This window comes from Pinus tabuliformis, chromosome 1_2 (assembly GCF_031772625.1).
Source record: "Pinus tabuliformis cultivar Carrire ecotype Pingquan chromosome 1_2, CPIR1, whole genome shotgun sequence".
NCBI lineage: Eukaryota > Viridiplantae > Streptophyta > Pinopsida > Pinales > Pinaceae > Pinus > Pinus tabuliformis.
This window is the reverse complement of record NC_142298.1, coordinates 392,482,207-392,507,123: the sequence shown is the minus strand read 5'-3', so window position 1 is coordinate 392,507,123 and position 24,917 is coordinate 392,482,207. Positions and strand designations below refer to the sequence as shown.

At 42.6% G+C, this 24,917-nt stretch overlaps 1 protein-coding gene across 1 annotated transcript in view; it reads left to right on the top strand.

Annotated features, from left to right (window-relative positions):
• The window catches only part of LOC149206018 (glutathione S-transferase 2-like), a gene marked incomplete in the record, with an annotated part of 358,107 nt that overhangs the window by 64,877 nt on the left and 268,313 nt on the right, over nucleotides 1–24,917 (top strand). Inside the window, 4 exon segments of the mRNA XM_089395257.1 lie at nucleotides 10,884–10,983; nucleotides 11,173–11,229; nucleotides 11,409–11,494; nucleotides 11,670–11,741. Coding sequence (XP_089251383.1) covers nucleotides 10,884–10,983; nucleotides 11,173–11,229; nucleotides 11,409–11,494; nucleotides 11,670–11,741 — 315 coding nt within the window.

The window sequence follows — 24,917 nt, the reverse complement described above, 5'->3', positions numbered from 1 at the left end:
CGACTAAAAGGTAGTCGGAGGGTTGGTTAGCCCAAATTGCATGAGCAGGAACTCGAAGTGCCCATAATGGCACCGAAAAGTTGTCTTGGGGATGTCTTGATCCCTCACCTTGATCTAGTGGTACCCCGAACGTAGATCTATCTTAGAGAAGTACTTGGCTCCACTAAGCTCACCCATGAACTCATCTATGCGGGGGATGGGGTATCGGTTCTTCAGTGTCTTTCGGTTGAGGGCCCGGTAGTCAATGCACATGCGCAAGGTTCCATCCTTCTTCTTCACCGACACTATTGAAGAAGCGAAGGGATTGGAACTTGGCCTGATATGGCCCAATGTCAACAACTCTTTGATGGCCCTCTCAATCTCATCCTTATAGGCCTTATGATGCCTCTAAGGGGTAGTGATCACCACCTGCACACTCGACTCCAACTCAATTGTGTGCTCGAGTCCCCTGTCTGGCGGCTGCCCTGGTGGAATATCCCCAAACACCACTGCGTACTTGTCCAATAAGGTCTATATGTCCGGAGGTGGTGGCTGGACCTATCCCCCAACCTCTGAAACCCTCAGCTCCACTACCCATGCTATGTCCTGATGTCGCAGACCTGCATCCATCCTATGCGCTGAGACTGTCTGGGGTGGATATGAATGCATGCCTCTGAGGACTACTGACTTGCCATCCAACCCGGTGAACTCCATCTCCAATTTCTTCCAATCAGTAGTGATTCACCCAAGGGAGTACAACCACTGGATACCCATCACCACGCTGGTGTCTGTCACATCGACCACAAAGAAGTGGTCCGCCATCGAGTGGTTCCCCATAACTACTGTCAAAGCAAGCACATACCGAGTGCACTGCATGGTACGGTCACTTGGTACTAGGACTGAAAAGCCCTCAAACTCAGTTGTGGTGAGGCCCCTCCTCTGAACCAATTGGGCATTTATGAAGTTGTGGGTAACCCCACTGTCAACTAAGACCAACTCCTACTGTCCCTGTATAGTGCCTCTGATCCTCAATGTCAAAAATTTGGGGACCCGACGTAAAGAAGCAAGGACTCCCCCGGATGGGGCAAAGGATGCCCCTCCCTGTGGAGGTGGTGGTGGTGGTCCCTTATCTGTTGGACTCTCACCGTCTCCCACACCACACTACTGCTCCAACTCATCCTCCTGGTCACTGTCTGAAAAGACCTCAATATAATGTGCTTTGCCAGCAGTGCATCGATGGCCTGGTGCCCAGGGCTCCCGACAAGTGAAGCTCAACTTCCTCCTTCTGAGGTCCTTCTGTGTCAAATCATCCAGCTGCCCTCGTCCCTAGGTGGTTCTCTGAGGTGGGGGTCTAGTGTCATGCCCCTTTTGTGGGAAAGGGGTCTGTGTAGGGAAAGGCGCTTTGGTCTTGGGGATGCCCCCTATAGATCTCTGGTGCACATAACTGCCTCGTGCAGCGTGAATGGTCTGCGTGACTTCACCAGTCCACGTAGGGGATCAAGTAAGCCCTTAATGAAAGTATATACCCTACGAGCCTTCGATAGGTCTGGGAACATCACTGAAAATCGCAAAAACTCAGAAATATACTGCTTTGGGTTGCCTATCTGGCGCAGTTGGGTGAACTCCCTGAAATGGGCCTCCGGATCCCTTCGGTCAAAGTGTTCCACCACCCTCCTAGTGAAATCCTCATAAGAAGCCACATTGGCATGCCCCAAGGTGGCCAAACCATGAAACCACTAGTCATGGGTTTCCCCCTCCATGTGCAGAGTGGCCATCTTGATGGCTTCCAGCTCTGCCATCTGGTTGAGCTAGAAATAGGTGTCCATCTTCTCAACCCAAGCCCTAGCAGTGCCATCCAATGTAGGGAAGTACATCCTCCCTATGGTCCTTTGCACCTCATAGCTCTGCGTGCCCTGCCCACCATAGCCCTTGCTCTTCTCATTTTGCTTGAGCTTGCAAAAATCTCTGAAAGAGAGTGCTTCCCTGAAGTCTGCACCCATAGATTGCCACTCTCTAAAGTGTTCTCCCATCTGTGTGGGGTCTTCACCCCTTGCTAGTTCGATCTGTGCCATAGGTACGAAAGAGGGCAGTGTAGCTCGAGTTGGCCCACTAGCTGATGGGGGTTGTGCTGCCGGTGAAGGGTGATCGAATTGCTGGGAGGTTCTAGAAGTTTCCCAAAATAACGATCCTCTAGTAGTGGTTGTCTCTTTGTTTTGCATTTTTATCTCCTCCAACATCTCTTTCTGGCCCTTCGCTAAATCATTCAAAGCCTTCAAGAGGCTGTCAAAAGCCATCTTCTCCCTGCTGTTGGGTTCTACCATATCCTCCTTTGCTACCATTGCTCTCCCCTTGTCCTTCGTGTCTGGAGTGATTTCTAGCTCTCTTTCTCTGCTTCGATACCTCTGCCTTCTGTATGTGATGTTTTGCTGGTCCCCTTCTCTCATAGGAGAAAATCCCCATAGCTGAGCCAAGACCTAGGCTCTGATACCACTGTAATGTTCCTAAATAGGAATATAAGTGATATACAAAGCATGCAAACAATCCAACAATCAGAAAAACGAAATAGACATCAAGAACCCATGAAGACGCTGGAAATAAAGAACTGTCGAGCCTTTTTATTACTTCTTCAAGGGAAAATACAATAGAAAAATAGAATGGTGCACCTGGGCTTGTCTTAATGGACAAGCATGACAAAACCTGGGTGAGCAAATGCTGAACTGAAGGCTGCCTCAACTACTGCACCAAACTGAACTGCGCTGCCCATAAATTGCATTGTCTGTTGACTTCGAAGGGCTAGAATCACTACTTCCGTTGCGCAGAAAATTATGATATTTTAGCCCCTTGCTCCTTGGCCTAAACCCAGAAAAACCCATGAAGGGTTTGAGCTGGTTTAGACTTCTAAAATTCGACCCCCAAGGAGCCCAACCTCAGCTGCAATTGCAAAACTCGCCCTGCTAGAATGATGCTGTAAGTCCTCCTGAAAAGTGCCCCAAAACTCTAAGATGATCCCTCCTACAAATCTCCTTCCTTCCCGGATGAGTTTCTGCGCTGTAGCTCGTCCCCTTAAGACCTACGAAATTGCTGAACTAGTCCTCTGCGTTTCCCTCCAAGCATGGAATTCGAACTGCTGGGTTGTTGGCTTCTTTGACCCCAAAACTCTTTTTGAATGTTAGCCCAATAATGTCCTTCAGGTTACTTGGCTCCTCCAACTAATGGCTGACTTGAGGTGGCTCTATCTCCCTCTGCGTGTTCTCATTGCTGGCCCAGAAATACACACTCCTTCAAGATAGCTGAGTGATTGTGCTGTAGATACTCTTCGGAACTCTTGAAGATGCTGTGGAATTGCCTTCCTAGGGTGACACTCGAAGTCCCACGAAGGTAAGGTTGAATCTCCCGCTTGCGAGACTCGTCGCTGAACAGCCTGTTGACTCGGCTAAGCAATTCGAGCAAACAATCAAGTAAATTCAATGCACAAGGATGAATGAATGACCAAGTGATAGCCTACTTCCCCTTATGACTTCGTCGGCCTTCCTTTGCCGTATGTGAGCCTCTCCAATCAGCTATTTGAATTCACTCCAAGCCGGCCTAGTTCGAATTCCCACATGGGTGGCCCCCACCTTCCACTAGCAATCTAATTTGGTCGAAATTTCTCCTAAGTCCCTAAGTCGAAGTTGCTGGGTCCTTTTCCTTGGCAAAATGTGCAAAATTGTGTAGAGATAAACCTGTTACAAATGTATTTGGGAAGGGAAATGACAGATGCATTATTGATCTTAATATTTGATGGATGGTTGCTTTCGCTAGAATCCATGTTGTTTTCCGTCAGGTGGTTTAGTAGCCCTAGCTTTGGGCATCCACTCTATTGGTACCCAAACCCTTTAACGAAGTACATTGCCTAAGCAGATCCAACGTTGAGAGTTTGTAGCCTCTTGATGGCATGAGCAGAGGACACATGTTCTAAAGTACCTCTAGGACCCAGGACGTTGGTCAACTGTGACCTAGCTTTGAGGATTCTTTATGATGACACCACTAGACCCAATATGCCCCCAGGTTGGCCTTAACACAACCAAATGGGTAGGAGCTGATTTAGAGCCTAGATGACGATGGTGTCCTATTGAGAGACTAGGGATGGCATGTTACACCAAAGGAAGCCCTAATGTTGGAGAGAAGGAGGCCTTTTTTGTAGTTGGAGACCCATGGAGACCACTTGATGGTGCCCCAATTGCACTTGGGACCCCAGAGGAGATATTGAGGTGGATTTGAGGGCCATCCCTCAAATTTTGGATCATCCAAGCATCTACATAGATTTTTGCACCTCAACACACTTTGGCATGGCATTTTGAGCCCTAAGTGGGTATGGGGTCAACATTTTGAGAGGCTATGTCACACACATGGTCTAATTTGGTTTAGTTTGTCATTAGCTAATGGGTTGGCTTGTAACCCAAGGTCATTTAATGTCAAACTTGTTTTTAGGGGCTTCATTAGGCTAAAATAGGTGAGATAAACCTCATATAAATAGAGGTTACTCACATTTCATTTTCATCATCACTTGTGATCTAATTTGGCCCTCTTAGAGAATTCAACTTAGCTAAATTATGATCTTGTATCTTGTGGAGATGTGATCTATTGAGGATTTTTGCTTATGGAACTATTCTTTGGCTTTGGAGATGTCATTTTGGAGCAATAAAGGATTTGTTCATGCATTCTATCTTGTAAGTGTACCTTGTATTTGATAAATCTTTTGCATTTTGTGGTTATTGTATGGAGTGGTTAATTATCTAATATATGGGTTTCAACTTTCTATGTGCAAGTTATTGTTGAAAATCATTCTATGGAATCTTAGTAATAGTATTGCATGCATTACCCACTTATAGAATTTGTATGACAATCCCATGGGTGAATCTTTCAACTATCTCTCCCTGTTGACTTTGCTCCCTCACAAAAATGATAACTAGGGTTTGAAACCTAGGGTTTCGTGTTCCTTTACTCCTTGTTAGCGTTTTTTTTTTGTTTTCCCCTAAGTTGCTAGGGTTTAGTTGTTTTCTCCTATGTTAATTATCCCATAGACTCCATCACCCAAGGTCAAGGCACTGGCCTTGGTCACATTGTTGATCACCTTATAAACTCACATTAAATCTTATTCTTCTCCTAAACATGATTTCAGCCTCTTAAGAAAAGTTGCTAGCTAGGGTTAAGGCAATAATTTCAACTAGGGTTGACCACGTTGCCTTGTGGAGGAATTCAACACTTGGTTGTGAGATTTTTGCCTCAAAATCAACCTTTTCCTATGGCTAATTTCTTCATTATAGGGCTAACGTCTTTTGCCCTAGGTAAGTTGTGCCCTAGAAAATCCCTGGTTTGCCCTACGCTTCAACTTGGGGCTTATTGAAGGCTTCTTATTCCATAAATTGAAAGTATACATCAAGCCTTTTCTTGACCTTGTGATCCTAGGCAAGCCTATTAACCTTGCTTACTCATAAACCCTAGGTCATGTTGTGCCCTAATTAGGACTTTTGGAGGATGTGAATTGCTTTACTGTGCTAGCTAAGCCCTATTCTTAAGAAGAACATCCCTCCTAAGCCTATTTTGTCTCCTCCATCCCTTCGACTAGACATATCCTTTAGGTGACCTAATATAGTGAAGCCTCCCTAGTGGTGAAAGTCCACAAAAGAGCAAGAGCTAGTCTCTGTAGTGACAGTGGGCCACACCCATATTGTTATCGCTTTGTCTAGCTCTTGTCTTGTGAACTCCCCTCACAAGGCCTACTAGATTTTGAGGCAACATGCCATATCATCATACCATTCACTGTAGTCTTCTAGCTATGTGTATCATTTTCTCGAAATGTTTTAGTCTAGAGTTTTTATTTTTTTAACAAATAATATTGTCTCTCCCAACTTGACGTTCCTACAAATTTGGGCAAAAATTTTAGCTGTTCTAGACACTCGTATCTATGTTCACAATGTTCCCACATTCCAAAAACTCATGCAACATAGGATTTCATACACTTTACAGTATTTAAAAATAAAGCTTTTTTATGTTGGGATGGATGAGTTTTGGAATTTGCTTTTCCAAAAGTTTGCCATAAGGTCTCAATGTGTTGAGTTGGTGGAATTATCGAGCTTTCCGTAACCTCTGCCATGACGTATCAACATGTCAAGATGGTAGTATTTTCAACTTTAATGAACCCCATGAAAAGTTATTGGAATGTTTCGATGGCAGAAATTTGAACTCTTCCAAAATTTACAACATTTTGATTCTTGCTTTCATCAATAGTTACTGAGCTTTTGCCAAAATATAGAGAATTTATGTGGTTGACCTTCTTCTTAGATGAGCTAGCTGTATTTTTGGTTCACAGAAGCTGTCTAGGGCATTACCTCAGATCCAACTAGGGGTGTTGCCCCAGGAATCTAGGGTAGATCAATAAATACTAAAAAGTGTAGTTCAAGTGTCAAGCATAAACAACTCCATCTACATTTTGTTGGTCGACCTTTTTTCATAAACTTCTAACTATATCTCAGGGAATGTTTTTAGGAGAACTGAAAAAACACAATAATCTTCTTGATAAAAAGTTAAAACATAAAAATATTATTGAAATATGATATGAAGAATGTGTGTTTGAATCCTTTGGATCCTTCATGTGCATAGGGCACACTCTAATACATAAAATTACTGCAATCGACCATGCCCAACATACCCATTAACACATGAATTGATTTAATAAGACTTGTTCCAAACCTATGTTGCATGAAGCTGGGCCGAAACGGGGACGTTTTCTGGAAGTGGGGACATGGAAGCATCATTTTCTAAAAATCTAGGAAGCGAAGCGTCTACTATATATATATATATTTATATTTTGTTTGCATTAATATTCAAAACAAACATTCCAAATAGCAAATTAGTTGTAAAAAAGATGAAAAAATGCAATCGTATATTTTTCGTGAACCTCTGGATCTAGGTGTGGTTTTCTCCTGCTCCCCCCCAGGTGCTGGTGTTGAATGTGAAAATTCTTAGTCCAAGGAACCCCTACTACAGCAAAAACTGAATTTACTTCTCCTACTTGATTTTGATATACATTATCAAGTTATTTTCTGAATACTGAAGTAAATTACTTATGCAACCTACGCTATTTTAATATTTGATTACATGAAACAGAAAACTGAGCAAATAACAAGATACATAGAACACAGTTATTTTTGGACAAAATAGTCCTTGAAAAAATCCAATGTGGGAAAACCGGTGCAGCAACTCTGAGGGTTTCTATTATTAAGCAGTAATTCTGAATGCAATGTTGGTTGCCCTCCCGGCAAACCAGTGACAGAGAAAATATAATGGTGGAAAACTGAGTGAGTTTTACCTCACTTCACTTGGCAGTTTCCCGCTGATCTGACAACAAAACTGGCTAACCCCGACTATCTTTGCGCTGGACCTACGTAGGCCCTGCGTCAGCCCTCCGCTGTCTGTTTTGCCTCCCTTATCGACCTTCCGGGTTGTTTCGACAGTTTCCCGACAATTCTAGCTTTTTGCGTGAGGGCAGTGTCTGCTTCTGTGCTGGCCCTTCTGGCTCTGCGTTAGGCCTGCATGGGCCCAGATTGGCCCAACGTCAGTCCTCCTAATTGCTGCACTGCCTCCACTAGCTTCTCTTCGCCTCTCTGTCAGTACTCCCTAACTATCCTTGCTCCTCTACTGCAGAATGATCACTCAATTCGAATTCTCAGCTTCCTAGCCCCAGAAATCGAACTCCAGATCAATTCGTTCTCTCCGCGTGTGTTTCTAAATGAACCCCAAGCCTCCTTATACTTTTCTTGTTGAGACTTCAACGGCCGAGATTAAGTCTCTAATCAATGGCTAAGATTAAAACTTGACTTGATTTGCTTTCTAGAACATTTTCACCTATATTTTGATTAATACTTATTAATACTTTAATTTTCCAAAGTTTAGACTTAGGAACCCCATTAAAAATATTAATTATTTTAATAAAATACAATCCGGGTGGAGTTTCACCAAATGATTTATGGGTTCTTTAATACTCATGTGCCTTAGCTTCTCGACCAATTTTCATGGCTAGAGCACATCCGATGCTACCAAAAACTAACATTGAAAGCCATGATGGATGATAATATTTAGGTGTCAAAACATATGCTAATGCATGCAATGGAACATTTAGCATTTCCCATCAGTTTTCCACCTCTGCATGAATATAATTGTACAAGATGATATCTCTAGGCTCAACAATGTCTTTAATCTGCCCCAACATGCTATCCATTTGCTCATACACCTCCCCAATTATTGGTTGATATGAATCTGCAAACTTGATCATGTAATAAATTGGTTTGGTGGTTTGCAAAACATATTTAACCTATGACCAAAATTACATGTCAAGAATAGTGTCCTTGGCTACATTAGCACCATCTCTATTAGTGCTAATTTCCTCCCATGATTCAACCGTCACCATATTAGTTAAAGCTTGTCTCACCTTCACTTGCCGCCTAAAGGTGAGGTAATAACTTGCAAATCTTGTTTTTGCAAGTTTAAGCAACTGCAACTTCGAGTAAGTGCCATAGAAGTAGTTTACCCTTGTATGCCCTGTGATAAATTTAATGAGTTGCTTCCCTCTCCTGTAAAGCTCATTAATCCACCCACATTCTTTATGCTTCACAATATCATGCATCCAAAGGTTCAATGTGTGCATCAGGCAACCAGACCAAAAGATGTGTCGATGAGTATGCTCAATAAATTTACCTACTGCCTTACAATTTGCTGCATTATCTGTGATTACTTGAACCACATTATTTGGACCAACATCTCTGATTGATTGCAATAGGAGATTTGCAATGTTTGGGAAGATGAACTGATGGAGGAGTCATGAAATGTAATAAATACTGCACCACTAGCAGAAACACCAAGAACATTTATCAAATGTTGGTTTCTAATATTTGTCCACCCATCTGATACTATGGATACCCCACAATCCACCCACTCATTTGTAAAATGTGTCAAAGGTTTTTGAACCTTTGCTTTTTTTCTTTCTAATAACACTGTTCTAGCTTTCTCATAGTTGGGGGACTTGTATCCTTTTGGGGCTTCATTGATGGCCTTTACCATTTCATGCCAATAGGGAGAGTGAAGCACATTGAATGGTACAACGCAAGCACAAAGAAATAAGACTATATTTTCATCCACATGATTCCTCCCAGCGACATTCAGGAAATCCCCTATTGTTATTTTACCTCTAGAGCTTGCAAAAGTACCATGACGAGACGAGCTACCAAATCTAGAGGTTGCACTTGATTCATACCGAGTTTTTTGTTTCTTGCTTTTTTGTTGTGCAACCTCCTTTATTTGGATGTATTTTCTTCTTTGTTCAGCTGAAATGTTTGGGCAAATTTGTATCCCCAAAACACCCTTTTTATTATCACTGCCCATCACCCCACAAAGATGCTTCCTCACACGGGTATATGAACCACTAAATGTTTTTCCTCCATGACAACTATGAGGGCACAAAAATTTGTAGCTTCCACCACCTTTTCCCCCTTCAAGTTTGGTCACATAGTTCCACAAGGGTGTCAATGCAGCTTTCCCCTCTAGTGTTTCAGTGTTCCCTTCAAGTTCATCCCCTTCCTCTTCAAACCCTTCCTCCTCATCATACATTGGGTCGCTCATATGGGGACCACTATCCTCTTGTTATTCTTCCCTTCTATTCCTACTCCCCCTTGCCATCATTAAAACCAAAAGTGGAATGATACAAAAGCCAAAAGAATACCATCTTGGAATATAAATATAGGTGGTGGACAACCTACAATTAAATGAGCAAGAAGAAAGAATGGGAAAGAGTAAGAGAGAGAGGAGAAAAATACAAAAAACAATGACAAAAAAATGAGGGAGTTTGGGGTTTGCACGCACTTCTTTAGCTTGTAGATGGAAGCTCTTCTTTACTCCTCCAAGCTCCTCCTTCTTCACTCCTCCAAGCTCTCCCCAAGTCTCTCCTCTCTTTCTCCTCTCTTCTCCAAGCTCTCATAAAATAGAAGTGAGCAAATGAGAGATGAATGGGCCTTTAATCCCTTTACTCCTCACCCTAACCCAACTTGGACCCACCCCCAACCAATAGAAATTAAAAAAAAAAGAACGCCGAATTAGTGGGCTGCGCGGCGGAAACAACTTGCTGCCTGGCGAAGCTGTCATGATCCGTACGGATCCGGCTGCGAACCTTCGTGTTTCGTACGACCGATCTACCAGCCGAAACGTGTTTTGGAAATTTTGAAACGCGGATCGGGCCATATGGTTCCGATAGGGCAAGAACCGTTTTTTCCGGCCAGATCTGTGTTTCGGAAGTTCAGAAACGCGTTTCGGCTGACGGATCACCCACAGATCCATACGGATCACGTTTTGGGCTTTTGATCCGGTGGGGGTGGCGTTTCCTGCAACACTGTTCCAAACACCTCAAAGGATATCTACCTTGCTAACTTCTACATTTGTATCTATGACAAATGACATAAATTTGCTTAAACCTAGCTATGCAAACAAAACCACTAAGAGGGCTTACCTTACTAATCACTTAAACACACTTGCAATGCATAAAGAAATAGGTTATAGGCTAAGAATCTATTTTTCAAATGGATGTAGTTAGAGGTTTGGTTTTCTGTATTTCATATATGCAAGGCATTCTGGCAGTTGTTCTTTTGCTCCTATTTGATGCAAGATCCTATTGCAAATAAGTTATATCATTGGCAATTCAAACAAGATTAATTAATATTATATATTGAAAGTAATGACTGTGACGGCTCTAAATCTTCTTTAGGTCTGCAAGGATGTTTAGCTGGTCGCTTTTTGTACATTATATGACTTTTATAAAGGATCCAGTTTGTATGCTTTATTTACTATTTAAAAAGTTGTATTACTAATGTATACAGGAAAACCCTGCAACCAGTGTTACCTCTTCTAGACTAAAGCTGTACTCTTACTGGCGCAGTTCATGTTCTTGGCGAGTCAGGATTGCTCTCAATCTGAAAGGTTATATGGTAGTCTAGTTGTTAAATAATTAGATGCAAATACACTGGACTATTGGGTAGAGTGGTGATTTTAAGCCTGAAGTACTAGGCCCAAAATTATGTGACTATCTTTGTCTTTTTTCATTTTGCAATATATGATTGTTACTAGTTACTGCTGTGGGCTACAAAAGGGCACTGTTTGCACTTGCAGGGTTACCATATGAGTACAAAGCAGTGAATATTGTGCAAGGAGAGCAATTTAGTGAAGGTAGGATTATCCACTATTTGAGTTTAATAGTCGTGGAAATATCCTTCAATGAGCATAATGGCTGTGCAGTTAAGAAACATTAATATTCTTTGTAGGGCAAGTAACTGTAACAGACCACCTGTTGCTTGTTTCAATGGTACCAGTCTAAAAATGATACAGTGTTGGCTTTTTCAATGCAGAGTATACCAAATTGAACCCCCTTCAATTTGTTCCAACATTGGTGGATGGAGATACAATTGTTTCAGATTCGCTTGCCATATTGTTGGTTTGTCACAACATTCAACTTCAGGATTTCAGTAACGGGGCTAGTTATTTGGTTCCTTGAGCTGAGAATAAGATGCATTACTCTTCCTTTATTTTTTGATGAAGTTAGTACACACATGTATACAGATAGAGAGATGCTGAAGAAATTCTCATGAACAGAGCTTGTGTTTGAACAGTACTTGGAGGACAAATTTGCTGAACACCCACTACTCCCAGATGATCATCATTTGAAAGCAATTAGCTTACAGGCAAGCTTCTGGTGTTCTTCATGTTGCTTTCAACCCTGTTTTCTCTGCACTTTGACTGTGATAGTATATAAGCACCTGAGATTAATTCAATATATTTGATCTCATCTCATAAATATAAGTTTTTTCCAGATTTACTCCATCACCTATTCATATACAAGTTCATTTGAAAAGAAGAAAGTTATTGTCCTTAGCTTGTTTTTTTTCTTCTAATGTTAATTTATACTTTTGGTGATGTTGCTTCATCTTCTTTTTTGTGGTTACATTTTGTCGCATCCCCTTTGTAAGGGTTACCCAACCCATTGGGTAGGGACACACTTCAGTTTCAAAAGTCTCAACATAGGTATATGAACCCAATAAACTCTAAAGCCATTTGAATTATAGATGCATGCAACTGAACAATGCACCAGAAACAAACGTGTAAATTAATTTAAACCAGGGGTTTCATTTCAAATTCATCCATAACAGAATATCAGCTTAAATTGCAGAGTTATAAACAAAAATTTAAGAGCAGATATTGAACACTTTAACCAAGATGGTCCAAGAAAATGGCCGCATGTGAGCAACTTTCCACCCAGTGGCAGGCATCCACTGCAGATGCCACCCCCAAGCCAGGCTATGAGGCCACCAAGACGAAGGAAACTGGCCACAGAGTCACAGGTCACTCACCCAGGTTGCAACCCAATTGTTCTGAGGACCAGATAAGATGTTCACAATTAGACACTCCAGGTAACCATTCAGCTGGCACCTAGTCAAGACATTTTCATGCACTGCCACACAACACAAGAAGACATCTCCCTTCTCTACTTAACAGTTCCTTAGGAGTATTCTCCCTTCTAATGCTCACAGGGTAGGAAGGAACCCATCCTGCTGTTTACCTTCTGGAATAACCTGGAAGAAATATACCTTAGCTCTAAGGCACCCAATGAGCAGCAATTAACAAGGGAATTGGAGGTTTCCTAAACAACCCAGCCTCTGTGCTCCTCTATAGCCATCCATTTCTCTTCCCAGGTGAACACGAGAATATTGAGTGTGAATGGGTGAATTGAAATTAGAATGGAAAGATTGTGCGTGAGAATGGAGGAGCTTGAATTTCCATGAAGATGAGGTCTCTTACACTTCCCCGTGATAAACTGTACCTAGCCTGTTCTTCCCCATGATTACGTCATAACCATGTACACCCAATCCTACAATCCTACAATCCCATGTACGCCCAACATGCCATGACAACTCATGAACTCTACCTGCTCCCCTGTCAATCCATCCTGTCACTAGTGTTGTTAGGAACTCTGAAGGGGATATGTGATCTAGGTGGATCAACACACACCAGTGGCACGGAAAAGGCTCAAAATTCAAAGTGGCAGAAAGTCGATTAACTTGACATCAGATCAAAGTGTTCGTCGCCTTGATTCCAACGGTGCGAACGACACTCCAATCCGAGTCCGTATGAAGAAGATAGAAGCAGTCAAAGTTGTGGGTTGACTTACCCATGTGGCAGGCTTAAGGAGGGCGCAATTTGGCAAGAACCTGACACCGGAATCTGGCCAATTTTCCGGGTGAATTTGTGGGTCCGTTAATTTGTCTTCTAACGCCTAAGGTTCTGGAAAAACCCAAAAGGGCCGGTGGTTATTAATTTAAAAAAAATAATAATAATAAAATATTAAATGGGGCCCCCGCCGCCCCTGGAACCACCAAAACAATAAAAAAATATATTTTAAGTGGGGTGGGCGGCCATGACCCCGCCACCCCGGAGCCACACAACGAACAACCATATCATATATGGTGGGGGGCGCGGGTTGTCAGCCCCGCCGCCCCTCCCACCTCACCTTTAAACAACGGGCCTTCGACGTAGATTGGGGGGAGCGGGCCACCAGGACCGGCGGACCCGCCTCCCACTATAACTTTCAAACGGATTTTGTAATAAAAATGGAGGGGCAGGATTTGTTCCCTCGACCCCTCAACCAACCGAAGGTTTTAGCCAGTGTACCAACGGTCAGCTTTGGTTTATCCGCCCACCAAAACTTTATATCAACCTTTTTGCACAGTGCGCCCAAAGGAGGAGCACGACACATTTTTCGAGACAGAGGAGGCGGAACCCTTAGCAGACCTGTGACAGGGGGCGGAACCTTTGCCTGAGCACATTTTCCAGGGGGTCAGTTTTGGTCCAATGTCAGAATTGGGCAAGTTTTATATCGATTTTTCACCTCTCGGCGATAGGAACTCAGTGGTGATGTCAGTTTCTGCAACAGAGCTCTTCATTTTTCGGCCATTTTCCAGAATGGAGGTATAAGACTCCTTTTTGTAAATAATGATTGTACTCTTCTTTCTCATGCCACTTAATGAATGAAGGCCTCCCCATTGATTGAGCAGGGCCCGGAGACGTAGTCCAAATCGGACGAACTCCGTTATCAAATCTCTTGTCTTTTTTCGTGCTTTTATGTGTTTCTCCTCCTCTCATGTGCACATTAAATTTCTATGGTTAAGCTGCAATTTATGCATGTAATTCTTTAATACATCTATAAGCAAAAGATCTTGGATCAAGTGGTATCATAGTAGGTCTTTGTAGATGTGAATTGCATGTTTGTATGCTAACAAGAAACAGGCTTTGAAGAGGCGAAGGGAAACTAAAGTCTTTCGATCTCGAAGCGGGGTGTGAAATCGAAGGAGTAACATGGCAGATGAAGAGGCTCGTCATGAAGAGGAGCTCAATTTCCGCAAAACCTTCTATACAATGGCAGAAAATGTCGGTCAGTTGCTTTCAAGGCTGGAGACAACAGATGGGAAAAAGGCAGAAGAACAAGGTTCAACGCATGGAAATGGTGGAGAAGAACCCCCTCCTTCTCCTTCCACGAGTGAAAGTTCTTCCTCTCATCACCATCGTCATAGAAATTCAAGGGATGCATCTAAGAAGCCTTTATTTAAATTAGATGTCAAATTTGATCTTCCCATGTTTAACGGTGAAAGTAATGCAAAAAAGCTTAATAATTGGATTAGGCAGATTGAAATCTACTGTAGAATTCAACAGATCGAAGAGGACGAGGCAAAGATCCAGCTAACCTCTCTTCGACTGAGTAGCACCACTCTCGTCTAGTGGGAGAGCAAATTGCGAAGCAATAAGAGTGTGGGTAATCTTCTTTCCTCATGGCCTAGTTTCATTTCTGCATTAAAGGAACAATTTTATCCCTTGGGTTATAAGCAAAAAGCCTTAATGGATTGGCAATACTTAAGGCAAGGCAGAGGTCAGGATGTTCAAAGCTTTACCGAGGAGTTTAGAAAAAAAGCACTTAATTTGGGCATTGCACTTGACTCACCTGAAGTAGTAACTAAGTATATTGGATCACTACATAGTTACATTAGACATTCATTATTATTGTTTGAACCAACTACTATTGACTCGGCCAGTGTAAAGGCCATTCATCTTGAGAACAGGGGAAAAAATGAAAGAGATGATCATTTCAAGAAACCACCTTTCAAACCTCCAAATGGAAAACCCAAAGTGAAAGGAAAGGGAAAGGAGAAGAGGATGGCATCAACCAAGAAAGATGAAAGAGAAAGGCCTTATTGCACTCACTGCAAAAAAGAAGGTCATGATGACAATCATTGTTGGAAATTGTACTCGGAAAAGAGACCAAAGAAGTATGGAGGAAAAGGCAAGACAGTGGCAACTGTGCAGCAAGACCTTGGATCCGATTCCGAAGATGAAGCATTGATCACAGCAGCAGGAACAAAAGGTACTCTTACACCTCATGTTAATTCTGAATCACATGAAGGCACTAGTTCAATAGATGAGTCTCTTCCTAATGAACGAAAGAGAATTGAGTTATTTCATATTAGAGTTGTCATAAATCATACAAAAGTGGAAACTCTATTTGATACCGGATCCCAAGCAAATTTAATTTCAGAGTCCTTGGTAAAGAAGCTAGGCTTAGAAACCAAATCACATCCAAAACCTTACTCGCTTGGATGGATACATGATAAAGCAAAATTGAATGTAACTAAGCAGTGCAAGGTTAAATTTGTGATTGCTTCTAAGTTAGTGGATGAGGTAGAAGTTGATGTGATACCATTGGATATCTGTGGCATGGTGTTAGGGAGTCCATATCTATATGATAGAAAAGCAATCTTCTTCCGTCATGAAAACAAATACCAAATCACAAAAGATGGGGTAGAATATATTGTAAGGGCTCATCAAATTAAAATCAATGCAAGCCTTGTAAGTGCAGGACAAATGAAGAGGTTGGTGAATTTAAGTAAGGGTTGCATGCTTATGGTTGTAAGAGGGAAAGATGCAGAATTATCTGATGCTTTCCATGGTTGTGATCATGTGCATAAAAAGGAATTATGTGAGTTAATTTCTAACTATGATGAGATGTTTCAGGAACGGGAAATCCAACATGAGATCCATTTGTAGCATGACGCTCCTTTACCAAATATTGGCATGGATAGAATGTTAACCATTGAGATGGAGGAGATCAAAAAGTAGGTGCAGGAACTATTGAGCCAAGGGGTCATCAGACCGAGCACTTCTCCATGCGGCTTACCGATTTTCTTAGTGCCGGAGAAAGATGGCACATGGAGGATGTGCGTGGATTACTGGACACTAAACAAAATCACGCTGAAAAATCATTACCCTCTCCCGCGCATAGATGATTTATTAGATCAGTTAAAGAATGCTATCTATTTCACCAAATTGGATTTGCGTAGTGGTTATCACCAAGTCTGAATTGCAGAGCAGGATGTGTGGAAAACCGCCTTCAAGACCAAACAGGGGTTGTTCGAATGGATGGTGATGCCATTCGGACTTTGCAACACTCCAACCACTTTCATGAGGGTCATGAATGATCTCTTTAGGCCTTTCATTGATGAATTTGTTCTTGTATATCTAGATGATATTCTTGTCTTTAGTAAAAGTTGGAATGAACATGTATGCCATGTGAAGAAAGTGCTTGATGTATTGAAAAAAGAAAAACTCTATGTAAAATTGTCAAAGTGTGAGTTTGGGAAAACCTCTTTGGTTTACCTAGGTCATATTGTTGGTCATGTTCAGTTAAAAATTGATCCTTCTAAAGTTGAAGCAATTGTAAATTGGCCTAAGCCTACTAGTGTAACCGAGGTTCGCAACTTTTTGGGTGTAGTACAATATTGGAGGAGATTTATTGCCAATTTCTCTATTATTGCAGCACCTTTACACACATTGACAAGTGTAAAGCAAGTCTTTCAATGGGGAGGAAAGCAGCAGAAGTCCTTCGAAGCATTGAAAGAAAAGATCAGCACCGCATCGGTCTTGGCCTTACCAGATCTCCAGCAGCCATTCGAGATCAAGACAGACACCAGCGGATATGCCATGGGAGCTATACTGATGCAGCAAAAGAAACCGATATGTTACTATTCAGAGAAATTCTCTCAGGCTGTGATAAACTATCCTACTTATGACAAGGAGTTATATGCCTTGGTCTAGAGTGTGAAAAAAATGGAAACACTACTTGATCGGCAAGGAGACCATCATCCATACGGATCATCAGCACTTGCAGTATCTTCAGTCACAAACCAAGTTGCAACGATCTCGTCATTTCAGGTGGATGGGTTTTCTTTAGTAGTTTCATCTGGTAATAAAGTATAAGTAGGGCACTAGCAACAAAGTGGCCAATATGCTATCTTGCCCTCCTATCTCTGCTTTTGTTATTTTGTATAATGCTTCATTATCTTTTGAAAGTTATGCTGAACAATATGCTAACGATGATGACTTTAAGGAGATTTATGCAAAACTAACCCATGGTTCACAGGTGGACAACTATCACTTGCAGGGGAAACTGTTGTATCACCTTGGTAAATTATGCATACCCACTGGGGAAAGGGTACATGTAATCAGGGAGGCCCACACCTCCCTTATGTCCGGTCATTTTGGTGTTGAAAAAACTTTGTGTCACGTATAAAGATTTTGCTTTTGACCTCATATGAAGAACATTATGACTCGCTATGTAAAGGGATGTGTGATGTGCTCTGTTTCAAAGCCCTCTAATAGAAAACTCGGGCTCTACACACCACTCCCTATTCCGAGTCGTCCATGGGAAAGTGTGTCGATGGATTTTGTAGGAGGTTTGCCTTTGTCTAGAAAAAGTCACGACTATTTGTATGTCGTTGTTGACCGTTTTAGTAAGATGTGTATTTTAATGCCTTGTAAAAAGCAGATCACTGCAGAGAAGACTGCTTATCTTTTCTTTCAACATGTTTGGGTCCATTTTGGGTTGCCCACATCAATTGTGTCAGATCGGGACTCTCGCTTTCTCGGAGAGTTTTGGACCAGCTTGTGGAAGATGATGGACACCAAGTTGAAAAGAAGCACGACATTTCATCCACAAACCGACGGACAGACAGAGGTTGTCAATCGCACCATGGTACACTTGTTGCGAGGCTATTGTGGGAAACATCCTAAGTTGTGGGATGAGCGTTTTCCATATGTGCAACATTCCTACAATTGAGCAGTGCACTCATCTACTTATCGTTCACCATTTGAGACATGTTTTGGCTACCTACCCAATGATCCCTAGTGGACGTGATGATAGGGACAAAGCGCAGCAGTTCATTCAGCGGATCAAGTTGATTCACCAAGCAGTACAGGAGCAATTGGAGAAAAGTCAAGCCCGGTACAAGGCTCAACATGACAAACACCGAGTCGACCATCAATTTCAAGTGGGCAACAAAGTGTGGTTCCATATCAGCAAGTACAGGATGAAGGGGGAAGGGAAGAAGTTGCGACCAATCCAGTATGGTCCATTTACCATCTTGGAGAAGATTGGAAATAATGCCTTCCATCTCGATTTGCCAACATATATGCAAATGTACTCCATAGTGAATGTGTAAAACTTAAAGCTCTATGAGCCACCATTGATTATGGACACCGAAGTGGTGGGATCAGCAGTTGATGATTTTGCACCAGAGTATCTCGATGAGTTGCCTGAAGATATCATCCTTGACAGAAGAATCAGGACGATGGGGAGATGTGGAATACCTTTGAGTTGGTTTCAAAGGGATGCACCCTAGCAAGGCAAAATGGCTGGAAAAAGAAAGAGTGAGGGAACAATTCCCTCACTTGCCAATTGACTGGTAAAGCTTTTGGTGGTCCAAAAGCTCCTCAATGGGGAGGATTGATCCAGGTGGATCTCCAGACACCAGTGGCATGGAAAAGGCTCAAAATTCACAGTGGCAAAAAGTCTATTAACTTGACATCAGATCAAAGTGCTCGTCGCCTTGATTCCAACGGGTGCGAACCACACTCCAATTCGAGTCCGTATGAAGAAGATAGAAGCAGTCAAAGTTGTGGGTTGAGTTACCCATGTGGCAAGCATAAGGAGGGCGCAATTTGGCAAGAACTCGGCACCGGAATTCGGCCAGTTTTCCAAACGAATTTGTGGGTCCGTTAATTTGTCTTCTAACGCCTAAGGTTCTGGAAAAACCCAAAAGGGCAGGTGGTTATTAATTTAAAAAAAAATAATAAAATATTAAATGGGGCGAGCGGCCATGACCCCACCCACCCCGGAACCACCGAAACAATAAAAAAATATATTTTAAGTGGGGTGGGCGGCCATGACCCCGCCACCCCGGAGCCACACAAGTTACAACGAACAACCATATCATATATGGTGGGGGGCGCGGGCTGTCAACCCTGCCGCCCCTCCACCTCACCTTTAAACAACGGGCCTTCGACGTAGATTGGGGGAGCGGGCCACCAAGACTGCTGGACCCGCCTCCCACTATAACTTTCTAACGGATTTTGTAATAAAAATGGAGGGGCGGATTTGATCCCCCGACCCCTCCTCAACCTACCGAAGGTTTTAGCCAGTGTACCAACGGTCAACTTTGGTTTATTCGCCCACCAAAACTTTATATCAACCTTTTTGCATAGTGCGCCCAAAGGAGGAGTGCGGCACGTTTTTCGAGATAGAGGAGGTGGAACCTTGAGCAGATTTGTGACAGGGGGCGGAACCTTGCCTGAGCACATTTTCCAGTGGGTCAGTTTTGGTCCAGTGTCAGAATTGGGCAAGTTTTGTATCGATTTTGCACCTCTCGGTGACAGGAACTCAGTGGTGATGTCAGTTTCTACAACAGAGCTCTCCATTTTTCGGCCATTTTCCATAATGGAGGTATAAGACTCCTTTTTGTAAATGATGATTGTACTCTTCTTTCTCATGCCACTTAATGAATGAAGGCCTCCCCATTGATTGAGCAGGGTTCGGAGACGTAGTCCAAATCGGACGAACTTTGTTATCAAGTCTCTTGTCTTCTTTCATGCTTTTATGTGTTTCTCCTCTTCTCTCATGTGCACATTAAATTTCTATGGTTAAGCTGCAATTTATGCATGTAATTATTTAATACATCTATAAGCAAAAGATCTTGGATCAATATGAAAAGGTGTGTGCACCCAACGACTAAGTCCATCATGCAAATATACCATCACCTACCGACTCCACGATGTGATGGAGAATCCCACCTGGATCCCAACAACAATCTTGCCCTCGAGCCCCTCTGGTAATCCATAACCTCTACTGATCTGTGGCCATGGATACATCTAATCTCCTAGCCAGCTCCACCGGATACCAACTCAATATCTCTCGCCATCCAACCCCAAGAGAGGGATCGAATGCATCAACAACCATACACGGAACAAGTCCTCCATCCTGCAAATGCTGCACCCTACGCAACTCGTGTCACCTCTTCTCGCTAGTGTGGCCAAACCATGTAATCTGCTTAGGTAATGCAGACTCTCTCTTACCAACATGAGGAGGCGTCCTAATAATGCTATAAGCCCCATCAATGTATGTGTAATGTCCCAAATTAGAAATTTTTGGAACAAACACTTCATATAAAACTATCATGCATTTACCAAAAGATTGCCATGTAAAATCCAAACCATAAATCTATAAATTGCATAAAATCTCATTAAAAATCACAACACGAGGACAATGAGGAATGCAGCAACCAAAATCTAACTTTATTATATATAGATAGATGCCAATACAATAGCTGGAAATGACCCTCCAATATCTAAATTGAAACAGGAAAACAATCACTACCCCTATGGATTCTGAATGAATCCACCAAGGGGAGATGGGTGCTCACCCAATCTCTCTATATCACCCCAGGGTTTTCGTCCTGGGGCTACCAATGGAGTAGAGAACCAGGTTTTCAACCTCATACAAGAAACAATATCAAAACCAAGATATTCTCCAATGGCCTCCTCCTCCTCTTTTATAGATCTGATGGACCCCTATAGAACCTTCTATTTTATTATTATTTTAATCATGGAGCACTTTTCCCTCTTTTATTCTAATTAAAATATTCTTTTTAATGTGGGAAAAGGGTAAATTGGTCACCATGTCTCCTCAGGTCACTGAAACTCACATCCAAAAGTCCCATCATGTAGATCTTTTTGTTTCGGTTCCAAACTTCCAACAAGCTATTACGCCATGGTGTTCCGTCAATAAATCTCCCCGGAATGCCACCTTGAGCATAATTAATTAAGTTATGCCCACTAGTAATGCTGATTTTTGAAAGTTGTCGAAATGCAACAGAACGAAAGGGAAATTGTGCTGATGATGGAATGTGCCAAGCGAATGCCATCAAATCGCATAAAAACTCCTCAAAACTCCATCGGGAGCCTTGATGACATAAACCTACTCCACTGACTAGCCATCCTCTGTCCTGGAAATCCACCCTGGCTGTACTATGAAGAAGAATAAAAATGGGGACATGATAGTCCTCCGCCCAAGATTGCTTGCCCTCAAGCAATCCAAATCTGTGGACCAATCTGGTGGCCCAACGCCACTGAGACTGAATGCCCGAATCCCATACGAACCACTGGTCCACGTCACGTCTCCAAGCTATCAAAACATGACTGGATCCTCTAATACCTAGATTCCATGTCCATCTCTGATTCAACCTGTTGCGAGTAGATCCACTTGGATCCCAATGCTACCAAGAAGGAGTGTTAATGCTCCATGGCTCCTGCTGTGCTGTAACTCTGGTTGTGAATGCCGCCCGACCAACTGTGTACCAGCTCATCACCTCTCTCCAATCTAATCCCTGGCATACCCCAAGGTCAGTCTCACCATACTGATGTTGCGCTGAGATACTGATGAGTGGCCAACCCACATTCTGCTGCCGACTAGAGCATGTAATATCACCCACCTCTACGAGCTCCTGCAGTACACTACTTCCGACTAAGAATGACACTCCATCAATAGGATACCAACTCATGATCTCCCGCCAATCTAAGTCATGGACTCCTTTGTAAAGAACAAGTCTACTATGTTGATGCTGGTCCATGCTCAACTCATGCTGCCCTATTTGTTTGGCCAACAATATCCATCGAGAAAGTCCAGCCACTCTCCCTATAATGGGTACAAGTGGCCAAACTGTGCTGCAAGCCCTATCTATGTACTCCTGAAGAGGTTTGCTCCCTGAATGTCCTGCGGCTCTGCCAGTTGCCTGTGCATCTGCCCGCACCTCATCAATGGGTTGACCTAAAGATGGATGCACCACTATCTCCAACAACTCCTGCCGCCTACTATCCTCCTGTCGAACTATTCGGTCAATCTCCAACGTCTCCTGAGGACAAGTGTCTGCAAATACTGCCTCCCTGTCACATCTGTCTGCTCCGCTCCAATGGCTGGCCCCAAGGGTGTCTGCTCATCCTCCATCGTGGGCTCAACATGAGCTACTTGCTGACTCTCCAAAAGCGGCCCATCCCGCACACTGGGTGTGTTATCTGCCTCCTGCTCCCTATGTTGAATCACTAGTCGCTCATCTACTCCTGGGTTTCCTTCCCTCCTGGGAACAATCAGCTGCTCGTCATACTCCTCTACCACACATGGATGCACATCTGGGCTACTGACATCAACTCCACATGACTGCTTGTGCTCCTCAGAGGTATCATCGTGTGAACCCATGGACTCGTCCAAAGAAGAGTCCTCACCCTGAAAGTCAGAAGGAATCTCCTCCTGCTTTACCTCTATCATCTCCCCAACATCACTCAAGCATGAGTGGTTAAGTCCCCAAGGTCCCTTGCAGACAAAGCAAAGTCCTTTCCTCCTCATCTCATTCTTGCTACTTGATCCCCCAATCTTGAACCGCTCCTCCCTGGTCAACTGCCTCCTAAACAACCCAATGTTTTGCTTAACCAACCTCTCGGTTAGCTCATAAGCAACAAGAGAGACCAACTGCTCTCTCCTCCAAACAAACAACAAGCGAGACTGCAACTCCCGACAAATGGCATCACGACCTCTCATACATGATGACAAAATGGACTGCATGTGTGCTATGACTGTGTCAGGATGATGTTTCCTAATGTTGAAGAAGCATTGGAACATCTGCAGAATCAAACCGTCACACTCGAGATCAAACATGATTTCACAAGTCCTAGTCATGGCCATGCCTCTTAAAATCTCAAGCTTCTTCCCAAAGGTAGAGCCTGCACTGTGGTCCAAGTCCTGGAAAGTTTCTACTACTAGTCTGAAAACTATCCTCATAACATCATCATTGTAAGGAGCTATAGGGGCGGTTAGTCTCATGATGTTGCCGAGAGAAGATGCAATTGGAAGTATAACCCCTTCACAAGGTTCCTCCAAGAACTTGTGTTGTATTAAAGCTAGCATGGCAGGTTTCAAAGCCCACAACAACTTCTTCCCTTCTAATTGGTTCACTCCGGAAAGAAGTGCATCCAATTCATCTAGTTTGAAAAGGGCTTTCCATGTGACTCTCATGTGTTTCAAATTTGATCCAAGTGCAAGGATTTTGTGTCCAATCTCTAACTTCTTCTGAAAATCATTTGGTTGTTCTTTCTGAAGGATGGCATAAACTCCCCTTGCCAAAGGTCTATTGTTTGGTTTCTTTGTTGTGTTGGTGTACAAGGTATTTGAGAAACTCCATTGTTCGACCAACATATATGGATATACTGGTAATATAAAGCTACTACAACAACATGTAAGACACTGATATATTCTAGCAGCCAATTCTGATCATCACTTAGGACACTTTTCACATATTCTGGCAAACTAATCATGACAGCCATACATGGTATAATTCAAATAAGTTTTATGCCTATACAATTAATCTGGAGATATATCCCCTGGACCATTGAATAATACCCAATATAAACTTGACAACAAGCAGCGTATATTTTCAAGCATACAACCAACAATAGCTATGCAATAGAGGAACCTGAGTTACAATTTGGCACTTGGTTCTGAGGATATAATTTCCTTCTTTGGTCCAGATCCTAAGAAATTTTGTCCTCTGATAATGATTAGCTCTGTTAGGATGAGTCTCAGTCTACAAGATATGTCAAGGTTTGAGGCAATCCTCAAGGGAGATGAAATTCTGCCCTTGCTGAAGAGAAAAATCTGACCCATGTGTTCTGCAGATCATTTCTGGAAAGTGCACTGACTGGCAAATTCGATGTGTGATCTTCTCAGGTTTAGTTACTACAGGTAAAACCAACTCAGCCTTTGAACAAGCTGCTACAGGAATCAGATCAACTTGTTTCTCTAAGGCTATGTTGCTACGGGCATAGGGAGTTCAGATCTAAAGTAGTAAATTGAGAGAAGCTGCTACAGGTAAGGGAAAGATGACTGCAAACAATTCAATGGTTCCTTCGCTAGAAAAAAAACTTCCTTCTGACTGGTGTTAGCACCAAAATTATCCAACAAATAGCCACTAGGGAAATGCGCTACTAGTGCCACTGGATTTTCTGAGGTTTACATGTACAATTTCGTTAAACACTTTGTTAATGGCACATCCACATTACCAGACCTCAAGCCAACCAATTTCATAACAAATAACATTAAGGAAATAGCATATTCTAATGATAATAATTATTTTTCAACACACTGAAAGGTGCATAGTCATATTACTAATCTTTGGCAATGAAAATCCAACATAATGGGCACATTAGAGAACCTGGTTTGTGCACAACGTCGTTTGTTCAATTTGATGCTCAATCTTTAACACATTTCTGTTTTAAAGCTCCCAAGAGAACCGACCTCTTATCCTTCTGTCTTTCTGCCTTAATCACAACTACAATAAAACCACACAGTTCCGCCCAGCTAAGGGTACGTGTACAACCAACCAATCAGTCGTATCTCTGCTACAGGAAAAGCTTCACGGTCACGCTCCTTTATGACT